General features: G+C 40.9%; 2 protein-coding genes across 6 annotated transcripts; one reads left to right on the plus strand and one right to left on the minus strand.

Annotated features, from left to right (window-relative positions):
- On the plus strand, positions 1 to 23,853 carry agpat3 (1-acylglycerol-3-phosphate O-acyltransferase 3). Of its 3 annotated transcripts, none has more exons than XM_089002449.1 (10): positions 1 to 351; positions 9,808 to 9,865; positions 9,951 to 10,183; positions 10,824 to 10,993; positions 11,116 to 11,277; positions 16,586 to 16,739; positions 16,823 to 16,925; positions 17,874 to 17,949; positions 19,616 to 19,814; positions 20,162 to 23,853. In XM_089002449.1, exons 3-10 carry the CDS (start codon positions 10,006 to 10,008, stop codon positions 20,251 to 20,253), a joined length of 1,134 nt encoding a protein of 377 aa, XP_088858575.1. In that variant the 5' UTR covers positions 1 to 351; positions 9,808 to 9,865; positions 9,951 to 10,005; the 3' UTR covers positions 20,254 to 23,853. The 3 variants fall into 3 exon arrangements, with proteins under 3 accessions (XP_088858575.1, XP_088858576.1, XP_088858577.1); XM_089002450.1 differs by lacking the exon at positions 1 to 351 and adding an exon at positions 5,858 to 6,222; XM_089002451.1 differs by lacking the exon at positions 1 to 351 and adding an exon at positions 7,238 to 7,322.
- On the minus strand, positions 22,280 to 26,928 carry LOC148894749 (olfactory receptor 1P1-like). 3 transcript variants are annotated; one of them, XM_089002454.1, is made up of 3 exons: positions 25,378 to 26,928; positions 25,225 to 25,266; positions 22,280 to 25,052 (listed from the first exon to the last, which is right to left on the minus strand). In XM_089002454.1, exon 3 carries the CDS (start codon positions 25,035 to 25,037, stop codon positions 24,291 to 24,293), a length of 747 nt encoding a protein of 248 aa, XP_088858580.1. In that variant the 5' UTR covers positions 25,038 to 25,052; positions 25,225 to 25,266; positions 25,378 to 26,928; the 3' UTR covers positions 22,280 to 24,290. The 3 variants fall into 3 exon arrangements, with proteins under 3 accessions (XP_088858580.1, XP_088858579.1, XP_088858578.1); XM_089002453.1 differs by having other exon boundaries at positions 22,280 to 25,243; XM_089002452.1 differs by having other exon boundaries at positions 22,280 to 25,266.
- Positions 26,929 to 27,701: the final 773 nt, after the last annotated feature.

Below are 27,701 nucleotides of genomic sequence, written 5' to 3' on the forward strand. Positions count from 1 at the left end.
GATAGTTCAGTAACTACATTTTTGGTAATCGTACTGTTGTGATCACAGATGAAGAAGTCAAGTGTGTTGCCAAGAGGGGTGGTAGTCCGGACTAACCGGATGGACATGGACATCTTTAGATTGGTGGTTTGAGGAAATGTGGCGCTTTAAGCGACAAACTATGGTGCTCTTGAAAATCGCATGACCTCAAGTCATCTTTGTACCGTCTGTTAAACCACGTTGTGTAGATAGAGGGGGCTCGGTTAAGGGGCGGTATTTTGTATTTTTTTAACAACCCCTCGAGGCCCTGAATTTGCTGCCGACGTATTATCGAATCGAGGGAGCTTTCACTCCCAAGTGATCCGTTTGCAGGTAAGCCCACTGAGAATGTTCCTTATTGTCAGCTAGCCGTAGCTAGCCAACTAGCGTAGCATCTAACGCTAGCAAGAACGCCGCACGGGTTCGCCGGCAACTGCGCTGCAGGACCAAAACATTGATTTTCTTTTTAAACATTTTCGTACTAACCAAAACAATGGGAATATGCTATCTCGGCGGGATGGTGGATACTTTGCCTGGGTTGTCGATTTTGGGTTAAATATTACACATTAAACATAAGGTGCAGGGCTTGTGTCCGCCGCTTGTTTGTCTTGGGAAAGCCTCCAAGAGCTCTGTTCGTATTCTCATTAATCATAAAAGAAAAGTATTGCAACAATGTAGCGTTGTATTGGGAGTTCACAGAACTGGCGTATGACGTCCCGGGCACATGGGTCACCGTAACGGTCCGCCGGTATGAGCTGTATGCTAGCAGCTAGTGGTATATGAAGGCTTCACTCAGACAATTAACTGCTTACAGATTGTCAATTGAACACCAGAACACTTATTTTACGCAGGCACGTTGTGTGTGAAACTCCTAGTTTAGAGTACACATCCGCTAACGTTGACTTGCTGCACCATGTCGCGATGTAATTTTTACACAATTACAGCTGACGGTTGACGGGGTGACCTGTGTAAATAACACAATGATTTAGTATTTACCATTTATCACTTGTTTGTTGTGACGTTTTAATACTTGTTGCCATTACTCTGCAGTGGTAATGGTTTTTGCAATTACTGTGCAGTGAAACTCGTGCAGTATGTGCGAATCCTTTAGCTTGATGCCTGTTTCTTATTTTAAACCCATTAGGCCCACAACGATAAATATATATGGATTAAACGCAGAACATTTGCCACCCTTAAATACAAAATGGCAAAGTGATGTAAGTTTTAAAAAAGTCGAATGTTTTTGTTGTTGTTGTCCAATCAACAAAACAATCAGCAAAAAATGGATGATTTTAAAATAGCTAATAATCATACATGTTAAGTTTTAGAAATCATAAACCGGGAGATTTTTGTACTCGTGACTCTGTGGTGCGTGGTAAAATGTTACAAAGGTGTAAATTAGAAATAAATAAAACACAAAAATGCTTTCATTGTTTATTTATTCATTCAATGAGTATAAAAATTTTTTTTTTTTGTTTTTTTTTTACATTTTCTTTTGTTTCACCTTACAAATGAACTGTCTGTATTGGTTCAATAAAGTGAATATTGCGGTCAATATCGGGAGTCCCCGACCAAATTGATGAATTGATGAATAATGTTGAATTTAATCAGTCAAGTCCAACAATTCCGTCACTAATTAGTATGACTTGACAAATAAGACATAAGTGGTACAAATCGATATATACAGACACACATTTTTCACTTAAGGTCTTTGTCTTGCAACTAAAACAAGGTGTTCAGGGTTGAGGACTGAAAAATCAATAGATTATAATGATGGGCAGGATGATAAATTGTGGTTCTCTCAGACCGGAAGAGCATGAGCTGTACTGTCCAACTTTGAGTTGAATTAGTTGAATTGTAACGATGCTGATAGTTCAGCTGGTGTCAATTGAAGTGCAGTTTATGCAAAAAAAACAACAAAAAACAACAATACTTGAGAACATGCATTCCTGTTTTTATGCTTTTTTTATTTGATGATATTTTAGATATGTCATTTTCAATTATCTATTTCATCACCCAACTGCTTTCTACAGACATACTTCATATTCACAGTGTATTATTTATTATTATTATTTATTATTATCTATTGTAGTTATTTTGCAGAAATAACTACGGTCACTCTGAATCTTTATTACATATGAAGCTTTGTCATGACAATTTCTCAGACTACATCATGCACAATCGTGCTGTGCGAACCCACTCCCACTCAAAAAAGAAGGAAAGAAAAAAAAGAATGGTATGACCTGATAAATTGGCCACACCAGTGTTGCCAATGGAAAAGTTGTATTGATACTCAGGAGACTTAAAAAGTTGAATGGCCCCATTGATCAGCCGAGGCCCAGTTCCCACATTTGGACTCAAGCTCTCAAGTGAAATGTTTGCATGTCAGTATCTTCTTCGACTCAAACTTGGTCAGCTAGATACTGGATGTGCATTTACTGGTTTCAGAGTCCAAACGGATTAGTTGATAAGGCAGGTTGCAACATAGGCAGGAACCTGTTTTGGGATTTATCTAACAGTGTGTGTATGTGTGTATATATATATACAGTAAAGTCTCGTTATATCGATATTCTCGGGAGTTAGAAAAAAATGTCGATATGACCGTACTGTCGATATATCCGTCCTGCGCCGAACTGCATTAACAAAAGCCGCCAAAAGAGGGTATCCAAGCGCCATATAAGAAACGGAGCTGGCCATTAGCTCGCCATTTTGTGCCTCTTTTTTGGGGGGTGAGAGATGTTCCCCCAATGTTGCCTCAAAATGGCACATATAATTCTTTAATCGATTGCAAACATGTATGTTTTCCTCTTCAGAACTACAGTGTATTTGAGTCTTATTCATAACTGGATGTGTAACAAGAAAGCATATTATCCGAATCTGAACCATTGTTTGGATTCACAAGCAATGCAAGACGTCTTGCGTGAAGTCATTTTTATTGGTGTTTTGCATTTGAATAAAAAGTGACATCGGTTGTCCTTTAATACACAGTATGGAGTGTATGGTACTTTTCAAAATCATCACGCTTCAGCAGACAAAACAAGAACATTGTTGCAAAAAACGACCTCAACTTACGAACTTAATTGGTTCCCAGACAGAGTGTGTAAGGCGAAAAATGTGTATCTCAAAAAAAAAATTCCCATAGGAAACCATTACAATGGGAATAATCCGTTCCCGGGGTTCCATAAAATATACTTTTCAACTAAATAAGCCTTAAAACTACACACAATATACCTTATTCTATGTATAATAAATGTGCTATTGTAATAAAAGAAATACACTGCATTGTATCATAAAGTCACTTTATTTACATTTGTGATGGTCATTTATGGCTTGATGGAATGGCGTTGGAGGTCGAAGGTCAAAGGGAATTGCTGTTTGGAAAGAGAGGCGCATTACATGAGGACTGTAATTAAAGAAATAAACTGTGCTGTAAAATAAAGTTTTACTTACCTTTTTGATGGTCGTTGATGGCTTATGGAAGGAGAGTCACCTTCCATAAGGACTGTTGGTAACTTAACCTCTGGTGCTGTTCGGTCGTGTGCTTCCGCCGAAGATCACTCCGCCAGCCGTGGTGGGTGTGTATTATGAAAATAGTGCTTATTATAAGGTTTAATTTTCATAAAGTTGACGTTTGTAAGACGAAAAGTTTGTAAGGTAAGGTGTTTGTAAGTTGAGGTCTCACTGTATGTATATATGTATGTATATATATTGTGATATCATGTGAGGCTAGCTCTCATCGGGACAGGACAAGAAGTGCAATGGACGACAGGTTTGGATACAAACAAAAAGTTTTAATCAAGGGTTCCAGGGGGAATTCACAAGCAACAAAGGTTCGAATAGTGTCTCTTCCAATACTTACAATACTTCCAATACTACAAGTCTCTTCTGATACTTAAATCCAAATAAAGTCTCTTCTGATACTTAAATCCAAATAAAGTCTCTTCTGAGGTAAAACTGAAGACGGAGTTCTTTTCCAAGAGTCTCTAGGCCTCACCCCTTTTAACGTCCTCCTCATGTAGCCTAGCCACCTTAGCTAGGTTCAAATCCAGTGTGCAGTCGTGTGGTCCCAACTGGCAATGAGTTCCACGCAGCAATCAACTTCTTCACAGAGCACAGCAATCGAGCTTGTCTTTCCCCAAGCTCCACACTCAGAGGCTCTCTGCCTTAAGAGCCTTGCTTGCCAATCAAGCCCTGATCAGCTGCAGGTGTGTGGTTTTAATTGCTGCCTTCCACCAGATGGGGCCAAGACTCTCTCTGGGTGGAGCCATCTTAGGGGGATGTATTTGCCCTCCAGGACACAGCCTCTTGTGACATCACAATCTATATATATATATATATATATATGTGGATAGATAGATATGTATAGATAGATATGTATAGATATATACAGATATCGGTATATGGAGGGGGCGAGGGAGATGGCGAGAATATATATATAGCTATATGAACTTGCGGATTATATATTTTCTTTTCTTTTAGGGTTTATCGTGTATAATCACTCATTGTAATAGATGAGTCAACCCCTGAAGGCTAAAAATAAATAACTTCCTAAAAAATGCGCACCATTGTGTGTCACTCTGTGGTTATATTTGCTTTGACTCCTCAGAAATGACTTTCTGTTAAAAGAGCAACACATATACTGCATGAAAGTTTTGTACTCATTGACACTTTTTTTGTCTGGCATTACAAGCAAAAATTGAACTTCTCATAATTACACAGCTAAACCTCCATGGATCTCTGGAAATATTTCGGATTTGAACAAAGAACATCTGGTCTAAACACCTTTATCATTAAAGGACAACCGACGTCACTTTTTTGTTTCCTAACTGACATCAGAAAAACATTTTATAGCATCTAAAATACCCAAAACACGCGGTATGATATTTTTCGTCAAATTCAAAACACCAATAAAACTGACTTAAAGTGTGTAAAAAGTACTTCAATTTGAAACCGGAAGTGGCCAGTTTCAGAAGGTCCCGCCCCCATGTTCATGGTGTCACGGCAAGACGTCTTGCCTTGCTCGAGAATCAAAACAATGGCTTCAGATTCGGAGAATATGCTTTCTTTTTACTCATCCAGTTATGAATATGATTCAAATAGTTCTGAAGAAGAACGCATACATGTTTGCAATCGATTAAAGAATTTATTCCGTGTCATTTTGACGCATCAGGGATGGGAAAAGTCGCACCCAAAAAAGGCAGAAAATGGCGACAAAGCCGTGTTAAGGAATTAATCAGCCCGTTTCCACAGGCTGATTAATTCCTTACATGGAGCTTTGTCGCCATCTTCTGCCTCTTTTTGGTCCTGCACGACGTTTTCTGACCAAAGTACAGCAAAATGCATTGACGTGATGGAAGGACTGCTACAATGTGTCCTTTTTTCGGTCAGGGGCGTTCCTTCAGTGAGTAGGGTGAGGACTCGTCACCAACTCAAAAACAACACTTCCGGAATATTCAGCGCGAGTCTTAAAACGTAAAATAGAGCAATATGCAGTGGAATCTTTGTAAAATACGCTCAGTAGAAGTCATTTGAAGCCATTTTACAAATTATGGACACAATTTGTCCGGAGACGTCGGTTGTCCTTTAAATGATGGTAACAACTAATTTGGGACAACAACAAATGGCAAAAGGGGGTGCCAAACTCCACTAGACAACGGGTTGTCTCCAACCTGTTGGTTAATGGTAATGAAGTGCGACATATCCAGGATGCCTGTCCCTTGCTAATCGTCACTAATCTAATCCTTTGGATTAGAGAATGAGAATACAGTCAGATGGTTTCTCCGGTTCTGTGTGCCCACCCTCCTACCTTTCTTCCATGAGTTGAATCTCCTCGCAGTCTACAGCACTGACTGGATATTTCAGGTTTTCCAATTGCTTTCATTGGGAGTCAAAATTGTGTTGATTTTTTTTTTTTTTTTTTTTGATGGGACTACGTTGATCGGCAGTAATTGCATACTGATCAAGCAATTCCTTCGACACACGTCGTTCTTGTCATCATAATCTCTTTCCTTCAATGAGATTATGATGGAGCTGGCGCAGAGCAGCCTGTGACAACCAGTTGCTCACTGCTGGCATTTTGTTTTTATTTTTGTCCTCATTTGGTCAACCATCATTCGCCAAAATGCTGAACCAGAGTGCTGTGATGATCTTCACTGGAATTTGTGGCGCCTTAGTGCTCATGGCAATGGCCTACTATGTCTACTGGTGAGTAAAACAGACAAATAAGGATTGTGGTCACTGGAGAATATCTTGGGTACTATCAAATTGATCAGAATTGGTGACAGATCAACTGAAATTGAATTGAAGGGCTCATTGTTTGCAAATAGACCTTGTATGCAGTCAACTTTAGCAGGTTGAAGTATTTTGAGTTTAAAGAGTAGAATAGTAAACAAAAAGTGTTTGTGTTTGTTCAAACATAGCAAATTTGAGTGTCCAGTGGCTGGCTATTTGATGGAATTGGACAGCCAGCTGTGCAGCTCTAAGCAGCTTTAACCTAGTCAGCGATTTATCATTCCGTCAAGTTCAGTTGGCTCAATGGGTGTAACGCTCGCTTCATCTTTTAATTTCGCAGTGTGTCGAATGATTTATGTTTGCAAAATCTGCGTTAAGCAGCACTTTTCTCGGCCGGCAGAATGAGTTGCTGCTGCCTCTTTTTTGTCTTGGTACTTGATGTGTGTATAAAGTGCAAGCATGTGAGGTAAGTAGAAAAGTGTGTCAAGAGGAAATAAGAACAAAGGTCTTGGAAGGTCGAGAAATCTTTCTTTCACTGGAGAGTTGCCCCCGTGAATATATCAATTCCGATAGTGTGTCTCTGTAGTTTAATACATTCATGTATTAATAATACATGAATGCAAACTTGTTAAAATGAATCCTTTCTGCTTAGCTATTTAAGATCTACAAAATGCCTTCTAATTTAAAGTCAAAATAATATTTAACTGTGAACGAGTTGCTAAGTAATGCGATTGTGCTAAACATTATAAAACATCCAGATAAGACACACAACTGATTCTCCCATTTATTGCCAGTTGGTCTTCACGTAAAGGTCTCAAGTTATTGAGGGCAATGCATTCACAGATAAGCAATGGACACCCCTTACTCTGACAGACCTAGTTTTTTATAATCATCGATCAGATTCCCAGTTGACATTTCCAAAACTTCCAGTTACATACTGTAGCAGGCACCACCAGTGTGACTTGAGCACTGGCTATGTATCACAACGTCAAAACCGATCAGAGACGGACGGGTGTGAGGACGTTTGGACTTAATGACATCAATTGAGTTACGACATAGAGACTCGCGTCCTGGTATTTTATCATTCTAACTTGTGGATTTATTCTCTGTCGTTTGGCTGCAGGGATGTAATGTTGCTGGTGCTTGACTTTAATTGATCAGCAGGTGTTTGCCTTGTTGCAGTAGCATGATTGTTGGCTACATACAGTTTATACATTTGAATTTTACCTCATCTCAATCATAGCTATGCCTTTATTTGTTAGTTTGTTTTTTCATTTCTGTTTATTCCCCAGCAAATGAAATTGTGGGAAATATTTTGTGTGTGGGTGTTTTATAGTTGTCTGCCTTTAGAAAACATTAATTTTTAAAAGAAACTTTCCAAGCACAGTCAAACATTTGTGAACTCTTGATCAGTCAGTGGCTCACTTTGAAGTGGTGATCCACATTATAATAATAAATTTTATTTATATGCGCCTTTCAAAACTCTCAAGGACACTTTACAGTCACAGGATAAGAACAAGTGATGACCAGCAGCAGCCAGATGCGCCAGCGTTCACTTTACCCGGAAGTGATTGTGACTATACTATACTATACTATACTATACTATACTATACTATACTATACTATACTATGCTATACTATATATTGTGTAGTGATTTGGAATATGTTTAATGTGAATTTCTTGAAAAAGTATTCGTCTTCATTTATGAATGTCTTTCATCCATACTTGGCAGACTTTTTAATGCTTCTAACAATATCAGTTAAATATTTAGGTAGGTTCAGTTGAAACCATATCATTTGCTGTTTTTGTGCTTTTCAATTGTGCAGGGTGTATCGGAAAGGCACATTTGGCTCTGAGATTGGTTTATGTTATTGATATTTGTCTGGTTCAGGTAGTTTATCAAATACAATTACGCAACTATGTCAACATCTTATTACCATTAATATTTGCATGTATTTGCAATGCACATATTTTGTGTTCTGTTATTTACTCGATAAGAGGTGACATCTGTTATTCAATTACAACTGAAATTTCCAAACCTTGCTGTCAGACTACTGATGTCAAGTGTGATCCGATCAACATGTGCCCAGGGTAACATGTGATCCAATGGCCATCACACACGTGGCTTTATGACAGCATTTAAAACTGAATCAGCAACTATTGGCAACTTTTTTTTGTTCATTATTTCTGCAGTTGAGTGTCAAATTGATTCTTTGGAGCAAAGTCTCACTTTTAAGATCAAAGACAACTTAGAAACAGAAGCCAAATTCCAAATCTTGGTGAGGGCGCAGCTCAAAGTTCTTTTAAAAATTGATGTAATCATAAAGTGGCTGTTAATCTTTATTATCACTGTGAATGTCACGGTTCTGCGGTATCGTACAATATTATAATAAACTTGCTCAAGTGCGGCCTATTAAAATGTACTGATTACTGCGTGTGGTTACCTAGCTATCCTCCAGTTGGGGCGGAAGCTACTTTTTATTACATTTTTCACTCTCCATCTGTCTATTCTCTGGAGCGGTGATCGTGATTAGTGCTGTGAGCAAGTTTTAATCTAGTCTGCCTGTTTTACATTTAGTATAAAGCACTCCACAACTCGGTTACAAAAAATTAACTGAAAGTGAAAAACATTTCAGATTTGGTGGCATAAGCCTTACTCGCAATAACGCCTGCAACACATTGACTTCACCACAGTATTACAGTCTTCATTTGAAATTCTTTTCCATGCCTTTGCTGCAGCCTCTTCCATTTCTTGTTTGTTTCTGGGTGGTTCACTTATCAGGTAGTGAAATGTATGCTCTATTGGGTCTGGTGATTAACTTAGCTACAAGACCTTACATGTCCAATTCTAAAATTAACATTTTAGTTGCATTGGCAGTACATTTTGTTTTTTTTTTACCATCATGAGTTACATCATCAATGAAAATGCATGAGAATGTTTCAAGGCTGACAAGCAAGCCCAAGCCATGACAGTGCAGTGCTTTTAGTTTGCATTTTCCTTCACAGTGCATTGTTTTTTGGGAGCTGGGGATCATTCTGAAAGCAAGTTTCAGGTCTTTGTGTTCTTTTAAACTATATAAATATTGAATTATAACCAATTTCATAATTACATTTCCATTGTTTTTTTTCCTGGCCGGCATCCACTACTGTTGTTGTTCCATTGTTTTTTTTAAGGCATTTCAATGCCATGTTTTCTCTTGAGTACTTCTGGCATTAGAAGAGCTGTTCTGCTGATAACTGCATTTGTTGTATTCTCACTATAGACCAACAGTTATAGTAAGATATCCTTGAATCTTTGTTCAGTCCCTGACATCTGTAATTTAAGCAACATGTAAGATAGATTGGGAGAAGCTAGGAGTAGCTTGGACAGACTGTTTTGAGGCTACTTTAGTTTTCTTCAGCATCACTGGTAGGATATAAAAATGATTCATGAATGACACTTAGGCGCTGGTCATTTTCTGGAAATTATCAGCTATGAACATTTTTGCTCCATGTTTTAAAGCAGTTTTATATTTCAGCTTCTTTCTTTTTCTCATTGATTAAACCTCTGGTTTCAGGACTGTAGTATTGGCCGAAGGACCGTGCAAACGAGGCTTGTAAAAGGATCCCACTGTGGTAAGGAAATGTGTTTGTTTGTTTTTTTAATGTTTTTTCTCCCTGTCTGTTTTGTGATCCTCATGTTGTGCGTTTTATCGATCAGGTTGGTCATCGTGTATAGAGAGGAGCCCCCTTCACCTCCCCTGGGCTTCTCAAGCATGGCTCTCCTGGCTTACATCAAGAGCCTGTTCATTCTTCAATTGTTGATGGGCTTTGTATTTGTGGTGAGCGGCCTCATCATAAACTTCATCCAGCTGTGCACGTGCATCATCTGGCCAATCGACAAGCAGCTCTATCGCCGAATCAACTGCCGGCTCTCATACTCTCTCTGGAGCCGTGAGTAGAATCTATTTCTTTTTTGTTTGTGATGAACCAATGACTTTGTACCCCTGTGAATCTTTTAGGTGCTATCAGTATGATTTTTAAAAATTATCCAATAGTTTTATTACATGTTTTATTTTCCATTTTTGGTTCGATTGATTCAGCATCTGCTGAATCAATCTTTTATTAATGCTGAGTACTCCACTTTGGCTCTCCCCGGCTTTGTGAGAGTGCCTTCTGTAAGAGTTTGGTGATTTTATCACTGGTGGTAGAAGCAGGTTCTTTTCTTTCTAAGAACAGCTCCTAGTTCGACACACTTGCCATGGGTAACAGAAATGTTCTTTGTGTGGTGGCTGTACTTCTTCTCAAACTGGCAGACTAGGTGTTAGTTTTGTAACACTGTTCAAATGCCTTGGGCAAGAAAACGAACTGCTTACAAAAATGTCAAAACAGAATTTATCTGTCAGACGCTGTTGGCCTCTTATTTGTCCCAATGATGCCTGAAACAAAACAGAAAATGGTAGGTTTAATGACTTTTGGTACACACACCGTGTAGTATACAAAAGGTAGAGGGTCTGCACTTTGGGTATTATTATTACAACACCTTGCATCAGACACACGTTGTAAATTACAGCATTTTGTTGTTTCTGGGCAGAGCTGGTGATGCTGCTAGAATGGTGGTCCAGCACAGAGTGCACTTTGTATATGGACCAGGCTACGGTGGACAAATTTGGAAAAGAACATGCCATCATCATTCTCAACCACAACTATGAGATTGACTTCCTGTGTGGCTGGACCATGTGTGAAAGATATGGTGTCCTGGGGGTCAGTTGGATTTAATTTATCGTAGTCATTTAGCACACAGATGTACCAACGATAACTGAGTTTAGTTGTGATGAAAATACATTAAATGACAATTAAATTCCTCTACTTCTGTTTCCCTTCAGAGTTCAAAGGTTTTAGCCAAACATGAGCTGCTGAAAGTTCCTCTGATTGGCTGGACCTGGTACTTCTTAGAAATAGTTTTTTGCAAGAGAAAGTGGGAAGAGGACCGGAAAACTGTCTTCAGCGCACTGAACAGGCTCAAAGATTATCCTGAACATATGTGGGTGAGTGCGAATCCAAATACTACAGAAAAATATTCGGAGTGTTTTGACTTTACGTCGGGTGCTTTATCGTCCGGTCTTCTAGCACTTCTCTCTTTTTGTGTGTACATCTGTGAGATATTATGATGAGGGCTTGTTTAAAATCTTGTTTTGTATAATAATAATAACAATACAAACAAAAGATACACAACAACGTTGAAATATTTGGTGCGCTGAACTAAGGTTTACCCTCACGTGTAATTATTATTGATCAGTTAAAGTGTTGTAGGACTTTTTTTCTTACTGTAAATGTTGGTCAAAATCCAAATTTTGCAACCTAAAGTATATTCATATTTTAAAGCTCCAATGTGTTAGCAGTGATGGAAAAATTATGGAAAAGCATATGTAAGGCTGTGTCCCAGTACTCATTAAATACTTGGCAAATAAGCTAAAATCACTCTGCCACATAAATGTCCAGTTGGGTTCGAGTTCCCCAGGCTAATTGTTTTACAATCCAGACCGGACTTTTTTACCGTAATAATGTTTAGTGTGCTTGGCGGTGACCACATATGTAATATTGCAGATTGTTATAACAGAGAAATAATTTTAAAAAAGATTTCAAATGGAGAATGAACATGAAATCAGAGGTGGGAATTTTGCCTTTTTGGGGGTCAAAAGATAAGATGTTTTTTTTTTTTTTTTTTTTAATGGACGGAAGTAAATTTTCATAAATTGCTTTAATTCACCTTAAAGGACAACCGACGTCACTTTTTGGTTTTTTAACTGACACCATAAAAACGTTTTATAGCATCTAAAATACCCAAAACATGCAGTATGATATTTTTAGTCAAATGCAAAACACCAATAAAAATGACTTAAAATGTCCAAAATCTGCAAAAAATTGAGCTGCGAATTGGGCATTTTCAGAAAGTCCCGCCCCCCTTCCGTGACGTCACGCCAAGACGTCTTGCATTGCTGGAGAATCAAAACAATGGCTTCAGATTCGGAGAATATGCTTTCTTATTACACATCCAGTTATGAATATGATTCAAATAGTCCTGATGAGCAAAGCATACATGTTTGCAATCGATTAAAGAATTTATTTGGGCCATTTTGAGGCAAACGGGCGGGGGGGGGGGGGGGGGGGGGGATGTCTCAAAAAGAGGCAGAAAAATGGCGACCAGCTCCGGTGAGGAATGAAACAGCTCGTTTCCACAGCTCTGATACATTCTTTCCATGGAATTTGCCTCCCTCTGCTGGCGGCTTTTGGGTGTAAGACATGTTTTAAAAAAACAGTAACGCAAAATACATTGACGTGATGGAAAGACGCTACAATGCGTCTTTTTTACGGTGAGGAGGCGGTCCTTTTCTGACGTCACATACGGACTCGTCACCAACTCAAAAACAAGACTTCCTGAATGTTCAACGCGAGTCTTAAAACATAAAATATAGCTATATGCGGTGGAATCTTCTTAAAATACGCCCAGTAGAAGTCATGTGAAGCCAATGTAGCCACAAGGGGGCACAAGCCAGTGTCTTATTGTGCCGGTCCCAAGCCCGGATAAATACAGAGGGTTGTGTCAGGAAGGGCATCCGACGTAAATTTTTTTGCCAAAACAAATATGCGAATCAAACCTATGAATCCCATACCGGATCGGTCGAGGCCCGGGTTAACAACGGCCGCCATTGGTACTGTTGACCTTCAGGGTGCCAGTGGAAAATGGACTACTATTGGTCTAAGAAGGAGAAGAGGGAGGTGTGCCCGGAGGAAAAGAGAGAAATTGAATGCCAAGAGTATACAACTAAGAGTAGGAACTTTGAATGAAAGAGAAATGGAATTGGGGTTATCTTAAAAGAGGAGTTTGTTAGGAATGTCTTAGAAGTAAAAATAGTATCAGATAGAATGATGAGTCTGAAGCTAGAAATTGAAGGTGTGATGTTCAATGTTGTTTGTGGGTAAGCCCCACAAGTACGATGCGAGCTGCCGGAGAAGGAGAAATTTTGGTTGGACTTTGATGAAGTCATACAGAACATCCCGAGAAGTGAGAGGGTTGCAATTGGTGGAGACTTCAATGGACATGTGTATGGACATGTGTATGGACATGTTGGCACAGGAAACAAAGATGATGAGGAGGTGATGGGCAGGTTTGGACTCCAGATGAGGAACGCTGAAGGACAGATGGTGGTTGACTTTGCGAAGAGAATGGAAATGGCTATTGTGAATACTTTCTTTCAGAAGAGACTGGAACATAGGGTGACCTATAAGAGTGGAGGCAGAAGTACACAGGTAGACTACATTTTGTGTCAACGGCGCCATCTAAAGGAAATCAGTGACTGCAAAGTAGTGGTTGGTGAGAGTGTAGCCAGACAGCATAGGTTGGTGGTGTGTAGGATGACGCTGGCAGTGAGGAAGATGAAGAAACCAAAGGCTGAAGTGAGGACAAAATGGTGGAAGTTGAAAAAGGAAGAGGGTTGCATGACATTTAGGAAGGAGGTAAGACAAGAACTGGGTGGGCAAGAGGTCCTCCCAGATGACTGGCAAACTACAGCGAACATAATCAGAGACACGGGTCAAAAGTACTTGGTGTATCGAGTGGAAGAAAGGTAGATAAGGAGACTTGGTGGTGGAATGGGGAGGTGCAGGAGTGTATACAGAGAAAGAGGTTAGCAAAGAAGAAGTGGGACACTGAGAGGACGGACGAGAGTAGACAGCAGTACAAGGAGATGCAGTGCACCGTTAAAGTAAAGGTGGCAAAGGCCAAACAAGAGGCCTATGATGACTTGTATGCTCGGCTGGACAGCAAGGAAGGTGAGACTGATCTTTACAGGCCGGCGAGACAGAGATAGTAAGGACCTGCAGCACGTTCGGGTGATTAAGGATAGAGATGGCAATGTATTAACAGGTGCCAGTAGTGTGATGGCAAGATGGAAAGAGTACTTTGAAGAATTGATGAATGAGGAAAATGAGAAGGAACAAAGAGTAGAAGACGTGACTGTTGTGGACCAAGACGTAGCAAGCATTAGCAAGGATGAAGTGAGGAGGGCGCTGAAGAGGATGAAGGGGGGAAAGGCACTTGGGCCTGATGATTTACCAATCGAGGTATGGAAGTGTCTTGGAGAGGTAGCGGCGGTGTTCCTGACTGGGTTATTCAACAAGATCTTAGATGGTGAACAGATGCCTGAAGAATGGAGACGAAGTGTACTCGTGCCCATTTTTAAGAACAAAGGAGATGTGCAGAGTTGTACTAATTACAGAGGAATAAAGTTGATGAGCCATACAATGAAACTCTGGGAAAGAGTAGTTGAAGCTAGACTAAGAGCAGAAGTGAACATTTGTGAGCAGCAGTATGGCTTCATGCCAAAAAAGAGTACGACAGATGCAGTGTTTGCTTTAAGAATGCTGATAGAGAAGTACAGAGAAGGTCAGAAGGAATTGCATTGTGTCTTTGTAGATCTGGAGAAAGCGTATGACAGGGTGTCCAGAGAAGAGCTGTGACATTGCATGAGGAAGTCTGGAGTGACGGAAAAGTATGTCAGAGCGGTGGAAGACATGTATCATGACTGTAAGACAGTAGTGAGGTGTGCTGTCGGTATGACTGAGGAATTCAAGGTGGAGGTGGGACTCCACTAGGGGTCAGCTCTGAGCCCCTTCTTGTTTGCTATGGTGATGGACAGGCTGACAGACGATGTTAGACAAGAATCTCCTTGGACCATGATGTTTGCAGATGGCATTGTGATCTGTAGCGAGAACGGGGAACAGGTGGCGGAGAAACTAGAGATGTGGAGATATGCCCTGGAAAGGAGAGGAATGAAGATCAGTCGCAGCAAGACGGAATATATGTGTGTGAATGAGAGGGATCCAAGTGCAAGAGTGATGCTACAGGGGGAAGAGATAAAGAAGGTGGAGGATTTTAAGTACTTGGGGTCAACTGTCCAGAGCAATGGAGAGTGTGGAAAAAAGGTGAAGAAGCGTGTCCAGGCAGGCTGGAGCGGCTGGAGAAAAATGTCAGGTGTGATGTGTGATAGAAGGGGTTCAGCTAGGATGAAAGGAAAAGTGTATAAAACCGTGGTCAGACCAGCCATGATGTTTGGACTGGAGACGGTGCCACTGAAGAAAAGACAGGAAGCAGGGCTGGAGGTAGCAGAGCTGAAGATGTTGAGGTTTTCTTTGGGAGTGACCAGGTTGGATAGGATCAGGAATGAGTACATTAGAGGGACAACTCATATTAGAGGCTTTGGAGAGAAAGTCAGAGAGGCCAGACTGAGATGGTTTGGACATGTCCAGAGGAGAGAGAGTGTGACTATATCGGGAGAAGGATGCTGAGTCTTGAACTGCCAGGCAGGAGACCGAGAGGAAGGCCGAAGAGGAGGTTCATGGATGTGGTCAAAGAGGACATGAAGGTAGCTGGTGTGAGAGAAGAGGATGCACAAAACCGGGATAGATGGAGGACATTGATTCGCTGTGGCGACCCCTGAGGGGAAAAGCCGAAAGGAAAAGAAGAAGTCATGTAAAGCCATTTTACAAATTATGGACACAACCTGTCCGGAGACGTCGGTTGTCCTTTAACTGGGTTAAGTATGTGATGTCCGAAGACAAAATAACAAGGCCAAAGTGTACCCCAACACTGTATTTTAACAGGCTATGAACAGCACAACACGAGTTTGAGAGTTCGAGTTTGTATGACCAAGTCTCCATTGAAGAAATCCTCTCCTTCCTTTTTCACGTCAACTGTATTTATATAAAACATTGCCATCTGGTGTACAGGAAGAGAATGTAAAATACCTGCAGATACTGATTACGCAAACGATCAATCCAGCCAATTGAGAAAGCTGGATGTGTTCTATGTCTCTCGGTGCCTGGCCATCTTTAAGCATAAGAACGAAGGGCACTTATATGAATATGGAACGAGCAACTATGACTGAAGAGCAAATAAAACTGTTAAAAAAACTATGCAGGTCGCGGACAGTTGAAGGTCTAGCAAAATAAGGCAAAGTGCGTGAAATATACTAATACAGTAATGTAGTTACAGTTGGTTTCAAAGTGAATGTCCTCCAAACAACAGACAGTCAGCCCTTTTGTTCCTTTTTTACCCCTTTCCATTTATCTTGGCATCGGTACACAAATGAACCTCTTTGACTGCTCCAGCTGTATTTAACAGTTCACCGCAGGTGTCTGTCTTGCTCTTGCAAACTCTTTCTCTCGCTCCCTCACTTGTTTTGTCCTTGAGCTCAGAATCCCCCTCTAAAATTCTACACTGGGGCAAAACAATCCAAGCGAGGTTTTCAGTATGTATTATAACAGGAAAAATCTCCCCCTATTCTCCTCTTTCAGTTCCTGTTATATTGTGAAGGGACTCGCTTTACAGAGAAAAAGCACCAGATAAGCATGCAGGTTGCAGAGAGTAAAGGCCTGCCCAAGCTCAAATATCACCTTCTCCCACGCACCAAAGGGTTTACCACCACGCTGCAGTGTCTCAAGGGAACAGGTAGAATATAAAAATACACACGGCATCTGGAATGTATATATTTTTTGATTTTTGATTCATGACTTTTTTTCCCTTATTTACAGTGACTGCCGTTTATGACGTTACACTCAACTTCAAAGACAAGCAGACGCCTACTCTCCTGGGCATTGTCAATGGAAAGAAATACAAAGCTGACATGAGCGTAAGGTGAGATAAGCCACAGACTTGTCTCAACTTTAATCTCTGCATTGATGTGGCTATTGTTTCTCACTGACTTTTTGCTCTTAAACATAATGGTGCACATTTTGCCCTTAGCAAATAAATAACAGTGGCGACTAATCATAGCATGACCAGAAGGACATTCAATTTGGGTGAGAAATCTTGTCTTGTAATACAACAGATCGTGACTTGCACCTTTAACATCGAGACATGATTCAGTTCGCTGAATAATAAATCAACACCATTTTAGGTAATCCTTTTATTTAATCGAGGGAGCCACCCAGTGGTAGGAGAGTGCCATCGTTCTCACATTATTTTCACAGTTCATTTATCCAACCATCCATTTTCTATCTAGCTTTTGATATCATTAGTGTCACAGGTGATTCTGTAGCCTTTCCCAACCGACTCTCGCATGATGGTGCATTTCAAACCACAACCTTTTTACTGAGGCAGATGCACAGGCTGCCATCATGAATCATTAGTTGTCCTGGTGTATTTTCTAACTTGTGTTAAATAGGATTGCAGAAGGACAATTCGCTTCAACACATTTCATGTTATTAAATTCAAGTGGGCAAATATGAGTTCCTTTGCAATAGAGTAAATTTGATCTGAAATTTGGATGTAAACACTTGCCGATATTACACTTTTATGTGCATACAGATAAAAAAACAGTTTTGATGGAGCGATTGCAATTAAGCCAATCCATACTGAAATCACTGTCATTGTGTTAAATGTACATTTTCAAAAAGTCCGATGTGGTGGCACACATAGCAATACAGTACATGATGTTTTTCTGTTGTTCTTTTAATTGTAAAAGCTCCCCATTTAGTCATATTGTTAGTATTAGCCTCATTTTACATCTCAATTGTGCTCTTTTTTTTCAGTTTGTTATTGAAGTTTTAATTTACTTTTGCCCTTGTTCTTGCCCCACTGCAGACGTTTTCCTGTTGAAGAGATTCCAGGCGATGAAGCTGAGTGTGCCAACTGGCTGCATAAACTCTACCAGGAGAAGGTAACATTTAATTTCGTTCACATGTCGCGAATGAGCTTATTCATGTTCGGTTGCCAGTTCTTCTTCAGACCACCAGAACTCCTTTACTATGCATAACTATCAATGAAAAGTGATTAGATTGTTGGCAAACAGGAGTAAAATCACTAAATATAATCCAGAATGTGTCGCCTGCCGTTTGAATCTCATACCCTCGCTTCTTTCCGAAGCTGTGACATCACAGAAGACAAAACAGTGACTTCTATGGCATCAGACTATTTGCTCTTTGTGTTCAACTGCTCTCTAAACTGCTCGCCACGTTATTTAGTTCGTAAACGATTGCGCATTCATCATATAACAGTTGGTTGCACTTTGCAAAGAGATAAAGAGAAAAAAAAGTCAACCGGTAGGCAGAAAGTGTGGTTAACTGGTCTACGAGCAAGTACTTCAAGATCTGCACTGTTCACATTGAATAGGCGTGCTTCAGCAAATATTTAACAGAGGGCATCGACTACAATGTAGTTTGAACCGGATTGAAACCAGCTCCAACAAGTTTTCCTGTTCATGTTTCTATAGCTGTTATGTTTCTGAGTTGAAGTCGCAGGAGTAAATATACCGATACATTCTGTAGATGCAGTGGCGCAAAAACATAACAGTCCATGTTTCCAATCTGCTTTGCGCTATACTTTAATCCAGACTCATGGAAATTGTACACTGTCTGTATGGTGTTGCATGCTATCAGAATCAGAAAACCTTTATTAGTCCCACAATGGGGAAATTTGCAATCTACAGCAGCAAAATTGAAAGGGGTTTCAAAGATAAAACAAAATATTCTCTGCACAAAAGAAAATGTCAGGAGACTGAAATGTACAACTGCACAAAAAGTATCATAAAAGAATTGTATAAAAATATATAAAAGTATAAAAAGCACATTTGATATATGTAACAGTATTGACTCGACATAAGGTGTGCTATTTGCAATGCATTCGTCTAGGGTTTTTTTTCCACATTTGCCTATCAAGAAGCCTGACGGCAGTCGTGATTACAATCGGCGGTATCTCTCCTTGCAGCGTGGGTGCAACAGTCTCTGGCTGATGGACCTTCCCAGTGCTGTCAAGATGGGGTGGGAGGGGCTGGCCATCATAGCTTTTAGTTTAGCTAGCATCCATCTATTGCCCACCTCCTCCAGAGAGTCCAGGGAGCAGCCCAGGACAGAACTGGCCCTCTTGACCAGGCGCTCCAGTCTTTTTCTGTCCCGGGTGGTAATGCTACCTGACCAGTAGACAATTCCATACTGGATGGCTGAAAGCGACTGCAGAGTCAAAGAATGTCTTAAGGAGTGACACTGGTACCCTAAAAGCTTCCTGAGTTGGAAAAGGCTACTCTGTCCCTTTTTGATCAGGGCATCCGTGTTTGTAGTCCAGTCCCGTTTTTTGGTGAGAATGCTAGTCAGTTCCTAAAACGTAACTTCCGTTAATGTTGGCGGTGACTTGAGTAACTACACCCTAGATAGTTCGAGCCTCCAGTAGGTTCAAAAACAATTAGAATGAGTAATTCAATGCTATTGTTGATGTACAGGAAGTAACTTGAATGTATTACAGAGTACTCTATGAATGACGATGTAGATTTTAAGGGAGGCTGACATATACGGTACATCCAGTTTTCACTCATGACTATTTTTCCACTTCAGGATGCCTTACAGGAGACCTACTGCAAGGAAGGCAAATTCCCGGGGCCCACAATAATACCTCCTCGCCGTCCGTGGACGCTGCTCAATTTCCTGTTCTGGGCAACGTTGCTTCTTTCGCCACTCATTAAGTTTGCGTATGGAGTGGCAGTCAGTGGCTCCCCGCTTCTCATCATTGGCTTCATCATCTTTCTCATCATCGGTACGGACATGCCTAACCCCCACCACCACCACCCATCATAAACGGTTTAAGACGCTATCAAAGACATATGCGTCTAATTGTATTATCTATGTAAATATGCACCTTTCTACTATATAAAAACCTGTGTGCCCTCCATTGCATTAGTGGTGATGCAGCACTTTTTTTGTAGATGAAACAAAAGCATGTTAGCTTGTCGCAGTGTTGCTGACCTGCTTGTAAATATTGCAGCCACTGGAGGCTTGTTTCAGCGGGGACAATTTTACAACCCAACTTTAAACTCAAATGTTATGCCTCAACTTTTTGTCTTACCTATACTAAGCAGCTGACATTTGTTTCTGTCTCTCCAGCCTCCATTGCGATCCGCCGCCTAATCGGCGTCACAGAGGTCAAGAAGACAGGCTCCAGTTACGGCGACCAAGAGACCAAGAAACAAAACTAAAGATGCGCCACCCCGGACCGACTCCCACTCTCCTCCTACCGTCCAATCGGCCACTCGGTCGGGGAGGAGACCCAGCTGCGAAACCACAATAGAGAGCAGACTTAGAAGTCGTAATGAGTAAGAGCACTAGACGTCCACAAGACATGAGGGAGGAGAAGGAATGGGGGGTTCTATACTGCATCTTGAGACAACTAGTGACCCACTTTCCACAGCCAAGCCCCGTTAATCCCGCCGATTTTAAACCTCTCACCTCATAACCTACATCCAGTTACATGGAAGGCCACAAACATAGCCTGCGTCCTGCTTTGCACTACCTCCCTACCAAACCACATTTCCTGTCTGTCGTCACCCAATTAGGGAGCAGCGACGTAGTCCAGGTCAGAACAGGGCCCTCCTTCTGTGTGCACCTCTCAAACCCTCCAGAAGCACCCGCTTTTGTTTTTTAAAGTAAAAACTTCCCTAAACCACAGAAACATGACCTTAGGTAGTGGGGGCCATGCACTTAGATGCGGAACCATTGGCTCAAAATAGATTCATGAGCTAAAGTATGCCATGTCAAAACAAGTAGACATGGTGGTCGGTTTACCATAGGGCTGGTGTTCCAGGTGAGGAATGGTGTACTATGCACCATTTTAAAGAATACGGCACACAACAAGGCACACCCATTTACTACCATACATTTGATTCTTTTATATTTATGGCCTAGAAGTGTTTTTCATACAAATGTTCACTGTAATTACTGCGTTAGCGTAGCTTTGATGGACTATGTATGAGGTTTCTGACTCGCAAACCCAAAATCACTCCCACCTTTAGTCTCTAGAAGTTTCCCCAAAGGAGTGCACTTCGTCATGTACTGAGTTCAGAAGGACACAAATCAAGGATAACCCCGGTCAAGCCTCCAATGTCACTCAGGCCCCCTCTTTATTGACTAGTGTAGTCATGTCTACCTGATCCTCTTTGGGTGTGTGTGTTCATGTGGGGTAGAGGGTGTTTGTCTTCAATAAGGGCTGTGTATGTGCGAGCTATCGTACCTGACATAAACGCTAACCCTTTTTTTCCTCCTCAAATGTTCATTTCACCTTCATTTTTTTCAGAAGCTTCTAGAATGAAACAAAAATGTTCATTTTGCTTCACTGATATTATCTTCAGACTGTTGAATGTCACTTCTGATTTGTTTATTGCCAAACTGAACATCAAACAAAGAGAATTACACTGTCGATTTGAAACTCACCAGATGCTTTGCTTTCAGAAGCATGAACAAATAATGCACTGTGCCAGCCATAGAAAGGCTAATCAGTAGTTTTAGAAAAGGATATTTGAAAATAAAATGTTGGAGCCACCCGTATAGACAGACACATTACAATATAGGAAAGGATATATTCTTTATCCATGGCAACACACATGACTTACTGAAACTCTTCATTTGTGAATCTGTGTATTGTAGTGCCTCCAGGTGACCAAGGCATGCACACCAGCAGGAGCGGTACAATATCCAATGAATTGAAGTAAAAAAGATGGCAAAGGCTGTTTAGTTACACGCTAGATGGTCATTATTTTGCACGGGTATCACAAAAAACTATTGCAAAAAAATTAATCAGTTGTAATTTTTTGTCCATATTCCAAATATGGCATTTTTTTCTTGAGCAAATAATTATATTATATGTACCATTTCTAAATTAAGGCTTCAGTTTAGAAACAGGTGGACTTTATTCTAGTCTAGCTGTGAATGACAATGCATGATAAAATCTGAATTAGGATACCTTTTGTGGGTTCAACCTAAAAAATGCATATCTCAAAAGATTGATGTGACATTGTCACAAATATGTTCAGGAAAACAGAAAGTTGTCTTTGATTAAAATTAGTTGTTGACCCGTGTAATCTTTTCCAGAGCTGTACTTCAAGCCTGTTTTAAGATGTTCGTCCATATTCTTCTTTTATTTTGAATTCGGACAACTCCCCATGCCCCTTAAAACCCCTGGAGCCTGTCAATTGGCATCCATAACAGGTGAAGTGGCTGGGGTGGCTCTGCCAGATTCCAGACAAAAGGTCAGCAGTTGTCGCCGTATAACCTCGCACAGCTGTTGACATATTTGCCCGGCCACATATAGACCGGAATAGTGATAAGTTAACCTTTGCCTCAAATCAAGCTTGCTTGGGCAAGGGCCCCGCGTCCACCCTGAAGCTGCTTAGACACGGCAAACCCTGCAGATGAAGTGTAACTGCATTTATTTTTACCCAATGTGAAACCCCATCTGTCGCTGTACATATTGTCATACAATCTTTTGCCGTAACATGTTAAATATTCCACTCTCTTCTTCCACCTCCCTGCGGTGCCACATGTAGCGTCCATTTGAACTTTTTTTTTTTTGTTCACTGTATCATGCGGCCACTCTGCGTACTTTCTCCGATGACAGAATTATTTCCCTCCGTTGAGATTTCATGCAAGCCTTGAAACTAGACAGCGCTGCTTCAGATTTATTTGTGCTGAGTCCCCGTGCTAGTGGGTCAGGTCTAAAGGTCGGTCATTGAGTAGAAAATAAAGAAAAAGGTGTCTGATGCTCTTTTAGTGTTGCTTGGCCATTGCACTCGCTAATATACTTGTGGGGGAAACTGGTATAAACTGATGAGCATACTACTTAAAAGTATGCAGATACTCACACCAATATACTTATGTAAACTGATGCAGTCATTGGCATACTTGTGAAAGTTGGTGGACCCGCAATCACTGGTATACCTGAGAAACCACTGTGCTTATACTCCTTGGTATACTTTTGAAAAATAGTAAAACTTGCGAAACCTGGTAGAATTGCACTCATTGGCAAACCTGTGAAAATTGGTATTGTCACATTCACTGGTAGCTTTGTGAATAGTATACTTTCAAAAGGTGGGAGAATTGCGCTCACTGGTGTACTTGTGAAAGCTTGTGTACTTGCTCTCACTGGAAAATGCTGTTCTTGTGCTAACTGCTCCACGTTTGAAAGACGGTATACTTGCATACACTGGCATACTGATATTGTCATGCTCACTGGTATACTTGTGAAAGCTGGCATACGGTGGGAAAATGGCACACTTGCTCTCACTAATATACTTGTGAATTTGGCATCTTTGCAGCCACGGATGTACTTGTACTCACTGGTATAGTTGTGAAAGTTACCATAGAATGCTTTATGAAGGTGCATTCACTGATATACTTGTATACTTGTGAAAAAAAATCAGCAGTGTCCAAAACTGGTCCTGGAAGGTTGCCATCTTGCATGTTTTTTATGTTTCCCTCGACAAGGGATCCTGATTATCATCAGCCTTCTGCACAGCGTGCCGATGAGCAAACTGTTTATAAGCCATTTGAATCAACTGCATTGGAAGAGGGAAACAAATAATACATGCAGGACAGGTTGGACTCGGTTGACTGAAACTATTCAACCTGTCACCTTCTGCTTTAGTGCAGCACGTTGGTCACAGAGTCCTTATTTCTCACTTAATTCTTTCACAGAATGGATGCAGGAGTTTGATACAGGATGTTTTTATTCACTCAATAAATGACAGTTTTTTTCTGAGATCTCACACGCCTCTTTAAATAAAGAAAAAGACTCGCAATTATCACCCATTCCTCACGAGTCATCTCATTTATTTGTTTGTTGGTTTTGCTCCCAAGCCTCGTTTTTTTCACCCTTTCCAACTGTTATTACAGGGCTTGACTCACAAAGCAACTCTTGGTGCTTTTATTTGCTGTTAGTGTTTCTCTTGGAAATGCAGCACAATCGCACGGTAATTAATCCCCACCATTGCGTCGTTCACCACATTTTCCGGCATTCACAAAGCCCATCATTTTCCTTAATCGCTCACCAGTGTGATTCGTCAGTCCTGTACAGAGGAGATTTTTTTGTTGTTGTTTCCTATTCTCCTGCGTGCATGTGTTAGCATGCACGCGTTTGTGATCGGCAATGCAAATTGCATGTGAAACAGAGCTCGTACTCAAGGTGGGCATTGAAATAGCACACCAGTTGTGTGTGCGTACAGTAATACCAGCTTCCATGATGTCACAGTATCTTGAAGATGTGTCTGCGTATATCCGATAGCTTCATACCATACACAAGAGGATTGAGAACTGGTGGAATTACCACAAATTCAAGAGATAAGATGATAGCTACGAAGGGGTTCATTTCTTCCACATTGTACCTGCTTAGGGCGATATCACAAAATATGGTAATGGAAAAAATGACAAAAGAGACCATGTGAGGCAAACAGCTCTGGAATACTCTTCCCTTGTATTTGGCCGAACGTCTGCAGGTGGTGCTCAGAATGCGGGTGTACGTGTAGAGGACGAAGACCAACGGGATGAAAATGGTAGAGATGGTCATAAACAAGCCCACCACGTTGTTGACTACCGTGGACACACACGACAGCTTGACTACATTCCAGTTGGCGCAGTACACCTTCTGTATCTCATTACCGCACAGGGGCAGCGTTGCGGACAGGTAAATGGCCGTGGTGAGGAGGAAGACGGGCAAGAGCCAGGCCAGGCCGACCAGGGTCAGGGCCTTTTTCACCGTCATCCTGGTGTGGTAGTGCAACGGGTGGCACACGGCCAGGTAGCGATCGTAGGCCATGACGCAAAGTGTGGTCATCTCATTGCCGCCGTATGTGTAGATGAGGTAGATCTGCGTAAAGCAGGCGGCGCGCGAGATCAAATGAGTGTCGGACGCCAGGTCCATCAGGAAGCGGGGGAAGAAGCCTGTGGAGCCGTACAGGGCGTTGAAGGACAAACTGGTGATGAATATGTACATGGGCTCATGAAGAGTCTTCTCGCGAAAGATGGTCAGCACGATGGCCCAGTTAGCGCACACGATGAAGAGGTAGAGGAGGAGGCAGGAGACCAACGCCGGGTACCGGTATGGGCCGATGTTCAAGAACATAGTGAGGTTAAAGTAGGTAATATTGAGCATCTTCACAGACCTTGTGATTTATAACAACCTGTTATATGACGCCAACTCTGAAAAGAGAGCGGTATCATCCCTGTTGAATAAAAAAAAATCATGCTATGTCATAAATAGAAAGTAATACACACTGTCTGGCTTTTTTTCCAGCACAAACCTTATAAAGTGCTTAAAGATGAGCATACAATACCTGTATATTCCCTGTTTGTCACACAGTGCTGTTTCTCATTCTCAGGTCTTCATCTGTCTCTTGTTTTTCACCCCTGGTGTCCTCTCTAAAAAACAGTCTCTTCTGACTTTGTCTCCTTATCATTTGTCTTCATGTTGCAGACCACATAGAAGCACATCACACACATGCAGGCATTCAAGAGGAAGAGATCTGCGAACAGTGCTGCACCTGGACCGTTGCCGGCAAGCAGACAAGCATAAATTCAACAAGTGGTTGCAATTTGTTTCATTTTTATTCACATCAGAGCGATAATTTGCTGCTGTCTCAATTCTAGAGCCCAGGTATTTTTGGGCTGAGCTATTGGTGTGGGATTTGTATATGGTGTCCATTTTTTAACTCGAGGCAAAATGTTATTCAAAGGAAGACGTTTTAATAGGTTGGCGGGTAGGCTGTAATGGGATTTCTTGATGTTCTTTAACATGTGCCTCAATACCCCCGCCCTCTCCTCCCCTGTTTAAATTTGATATCGACCTGTCTCCACGCTGCTCTCCCGCACCTCACTGGTCTCATCATACACACTCAAGTGTTTTGCTGCTCGACAAGACTTAATCTGCTGAAGCCAACCATAAATTTTCTCTTGTTATCAGTTCTCCTTTTCAGAGTCACATGTGAGCTGGGGCCAACTTTTGACGAAAGGCAGACCACATGTTGAACTTGACGACAATCAATCTCAGGACACATGTTGAGCCGGATGATAATTAACACTAACATTCACAATGAAGACAAGCTGCTTGCACCAAAGTCAGACAAGTGTACAGTGATCCCTTGCTACTTCGCGGTTCACTTATCGCGGCTTCAGTGCATCGCAGATGTTTTTTTCAGGGGAAATAAACTTTTTTTTATTTTGAAGGAGTCTTTCTCTGAGAGAAGAATATTGTTAGCGGTAGTTGTTGGCACTCTTTCTTTTTTTTTTTACAATAGAGAACAGCTCATGGAACAGCTCATGGAGCTCATGAGCTGCCAAAGCCAGTGTGTTTGATTTTATTCTGCTTTGTTTGCAGTGTTGTTTCTTTTACTTTGTTTGTTTGCACATTTGCATACCATTAATAAAAAAAAACTCTATTCTCAAAGAAAGAGACAAATAAAGAGAGTGCCAACAACGACCGATAATGTTCTTCTCTCGGAGAAAGACTCCTTCAATTTATTTATTTTTTTAAATTTTTTTACGACATTGTACTTCGCAGATTTCACCTATCACGGGCTATTTTTGGAACGTATCTCCCACGATAAACGAGGGTTCACCATATTGTACTATGACGCAATCAATGACTCCCTTGATCAAACTGCTTTACTGCATGATTGTCGAATCCTGACTACAACAGATACAATCTAACAAGTATTATTTCAAGGCAAAAAAATAACCACTTTTTAATGTTTTTAATTCTATGCTGCGTTGTTTCCATTTTTCTGCCGCTCTCAACATCACTGAAAAAAAGGATTTTTGTCAGACGTAAATAAAGGTTTGAAATTATAGAAGACAAACATGACATAACTCAAAAGCCACATCCATACTGCATACTTACAACAGATGTCTTCATGCTGTTCTTCGTGATCTGCTCACGTTTAGACACACCATGAGTGCACGGATCTTTAAATGCTATCTCTCGAAACTCTTGGGACTTGATCTCAGTACAGCTCATCGGTGGGCAGTAGAGTACAAATACTTTGTTACTGTACTTGAGTAGATGTTTTTAGTTATCTGTATATTCCTTTTTTTCTGAGTTTTTTCTTTTTGCAGTTGAAAGTAATTTGCTGACATTTGTTCAAAAGAGTCTTGTTCATTTTGAATAACTACAGTGCGTAAAAAGGCAACTATGATTGAATATTGATTAATTGAGATCATAAAAGCCACGTTGGGTGGGTGGACAGCAGTGCCTTTGGGGAACGCATTAATGATGATGGCACCATATTCAGAGATGCAAACAATTTTCTATCCCAAGGCCCCAATAAAGACTTGTTTGGTTTGTTGGATCTGAAAACCATTGTAGTGAGTTCATGCTTTGTGTCAGGTGCCAACCTTGAAACCATACATTTCTGCTAATAAGAAAATAAACCTTTCTGATAGAAAATAATCTCAAGAAATTCGAGGCGCTACCTTTGTGCTAAAAATAGAAACATGTCCTCCAATCCCATCCGTTCGTCCAGAGGGCTGGGCTGCATTGTCAGGTTTTCAATATGTCCAGCAATGCATTGTTGCGGATGCAGAAAATGTTGAACTAGTTTATTAAAAGTATCACCCCCTCCCCAATTTTCCCGTCCCCGCTCTGTCGCGCCCGATGAATGAG

Source organism: Hippocampus bargibanti, linkage group LG08 (genome assembly GCF_051943395.1).
Source record: "Hippocampus bargibanti isolate YZ-2025 linkage group LG08, ASM5194339v1, whole genome shotgun sequence".
Taxonomy (NCBI): domain Eukaryota; kingdom Metazoa; phylum Chordata; class Actinopteri; order Syngnathiformes; family Syngnathidae; genus Hippocampus; species Hippocampus bargibanti.

Bases quoted from the DNA above. Each gene is read 5' to 3' on its own strand.
- agpat3 (XM_089002449.1), top strand. From the start codon at position 10,006: ATGGCTCTCCTGGCTTACATCAAGAGCCTGTTCATTCTTCAATTGTTG. The intron at 17,950-19,615 runs GTAACATTTAAT...TTTCCACTTCAG, and splicing joins ATAAACTCTACCAGGAGAAG to GATGCCTTACAGGAGACCTA. The intron at 19,815-20,161 runs GTACGGACATGC...CTGTCTCTCCAG, and splicing joins CATCATCTTTCTCATCATCG to CCTCCATTGCGATCCGCCGC.
- LOC148894749 (XM_089002453.1), bottom strand. From the start codon at position 25,196: ATGCTCAATATTACCTACTTTAACCTCACTATGTTCTTGAACATCGGC.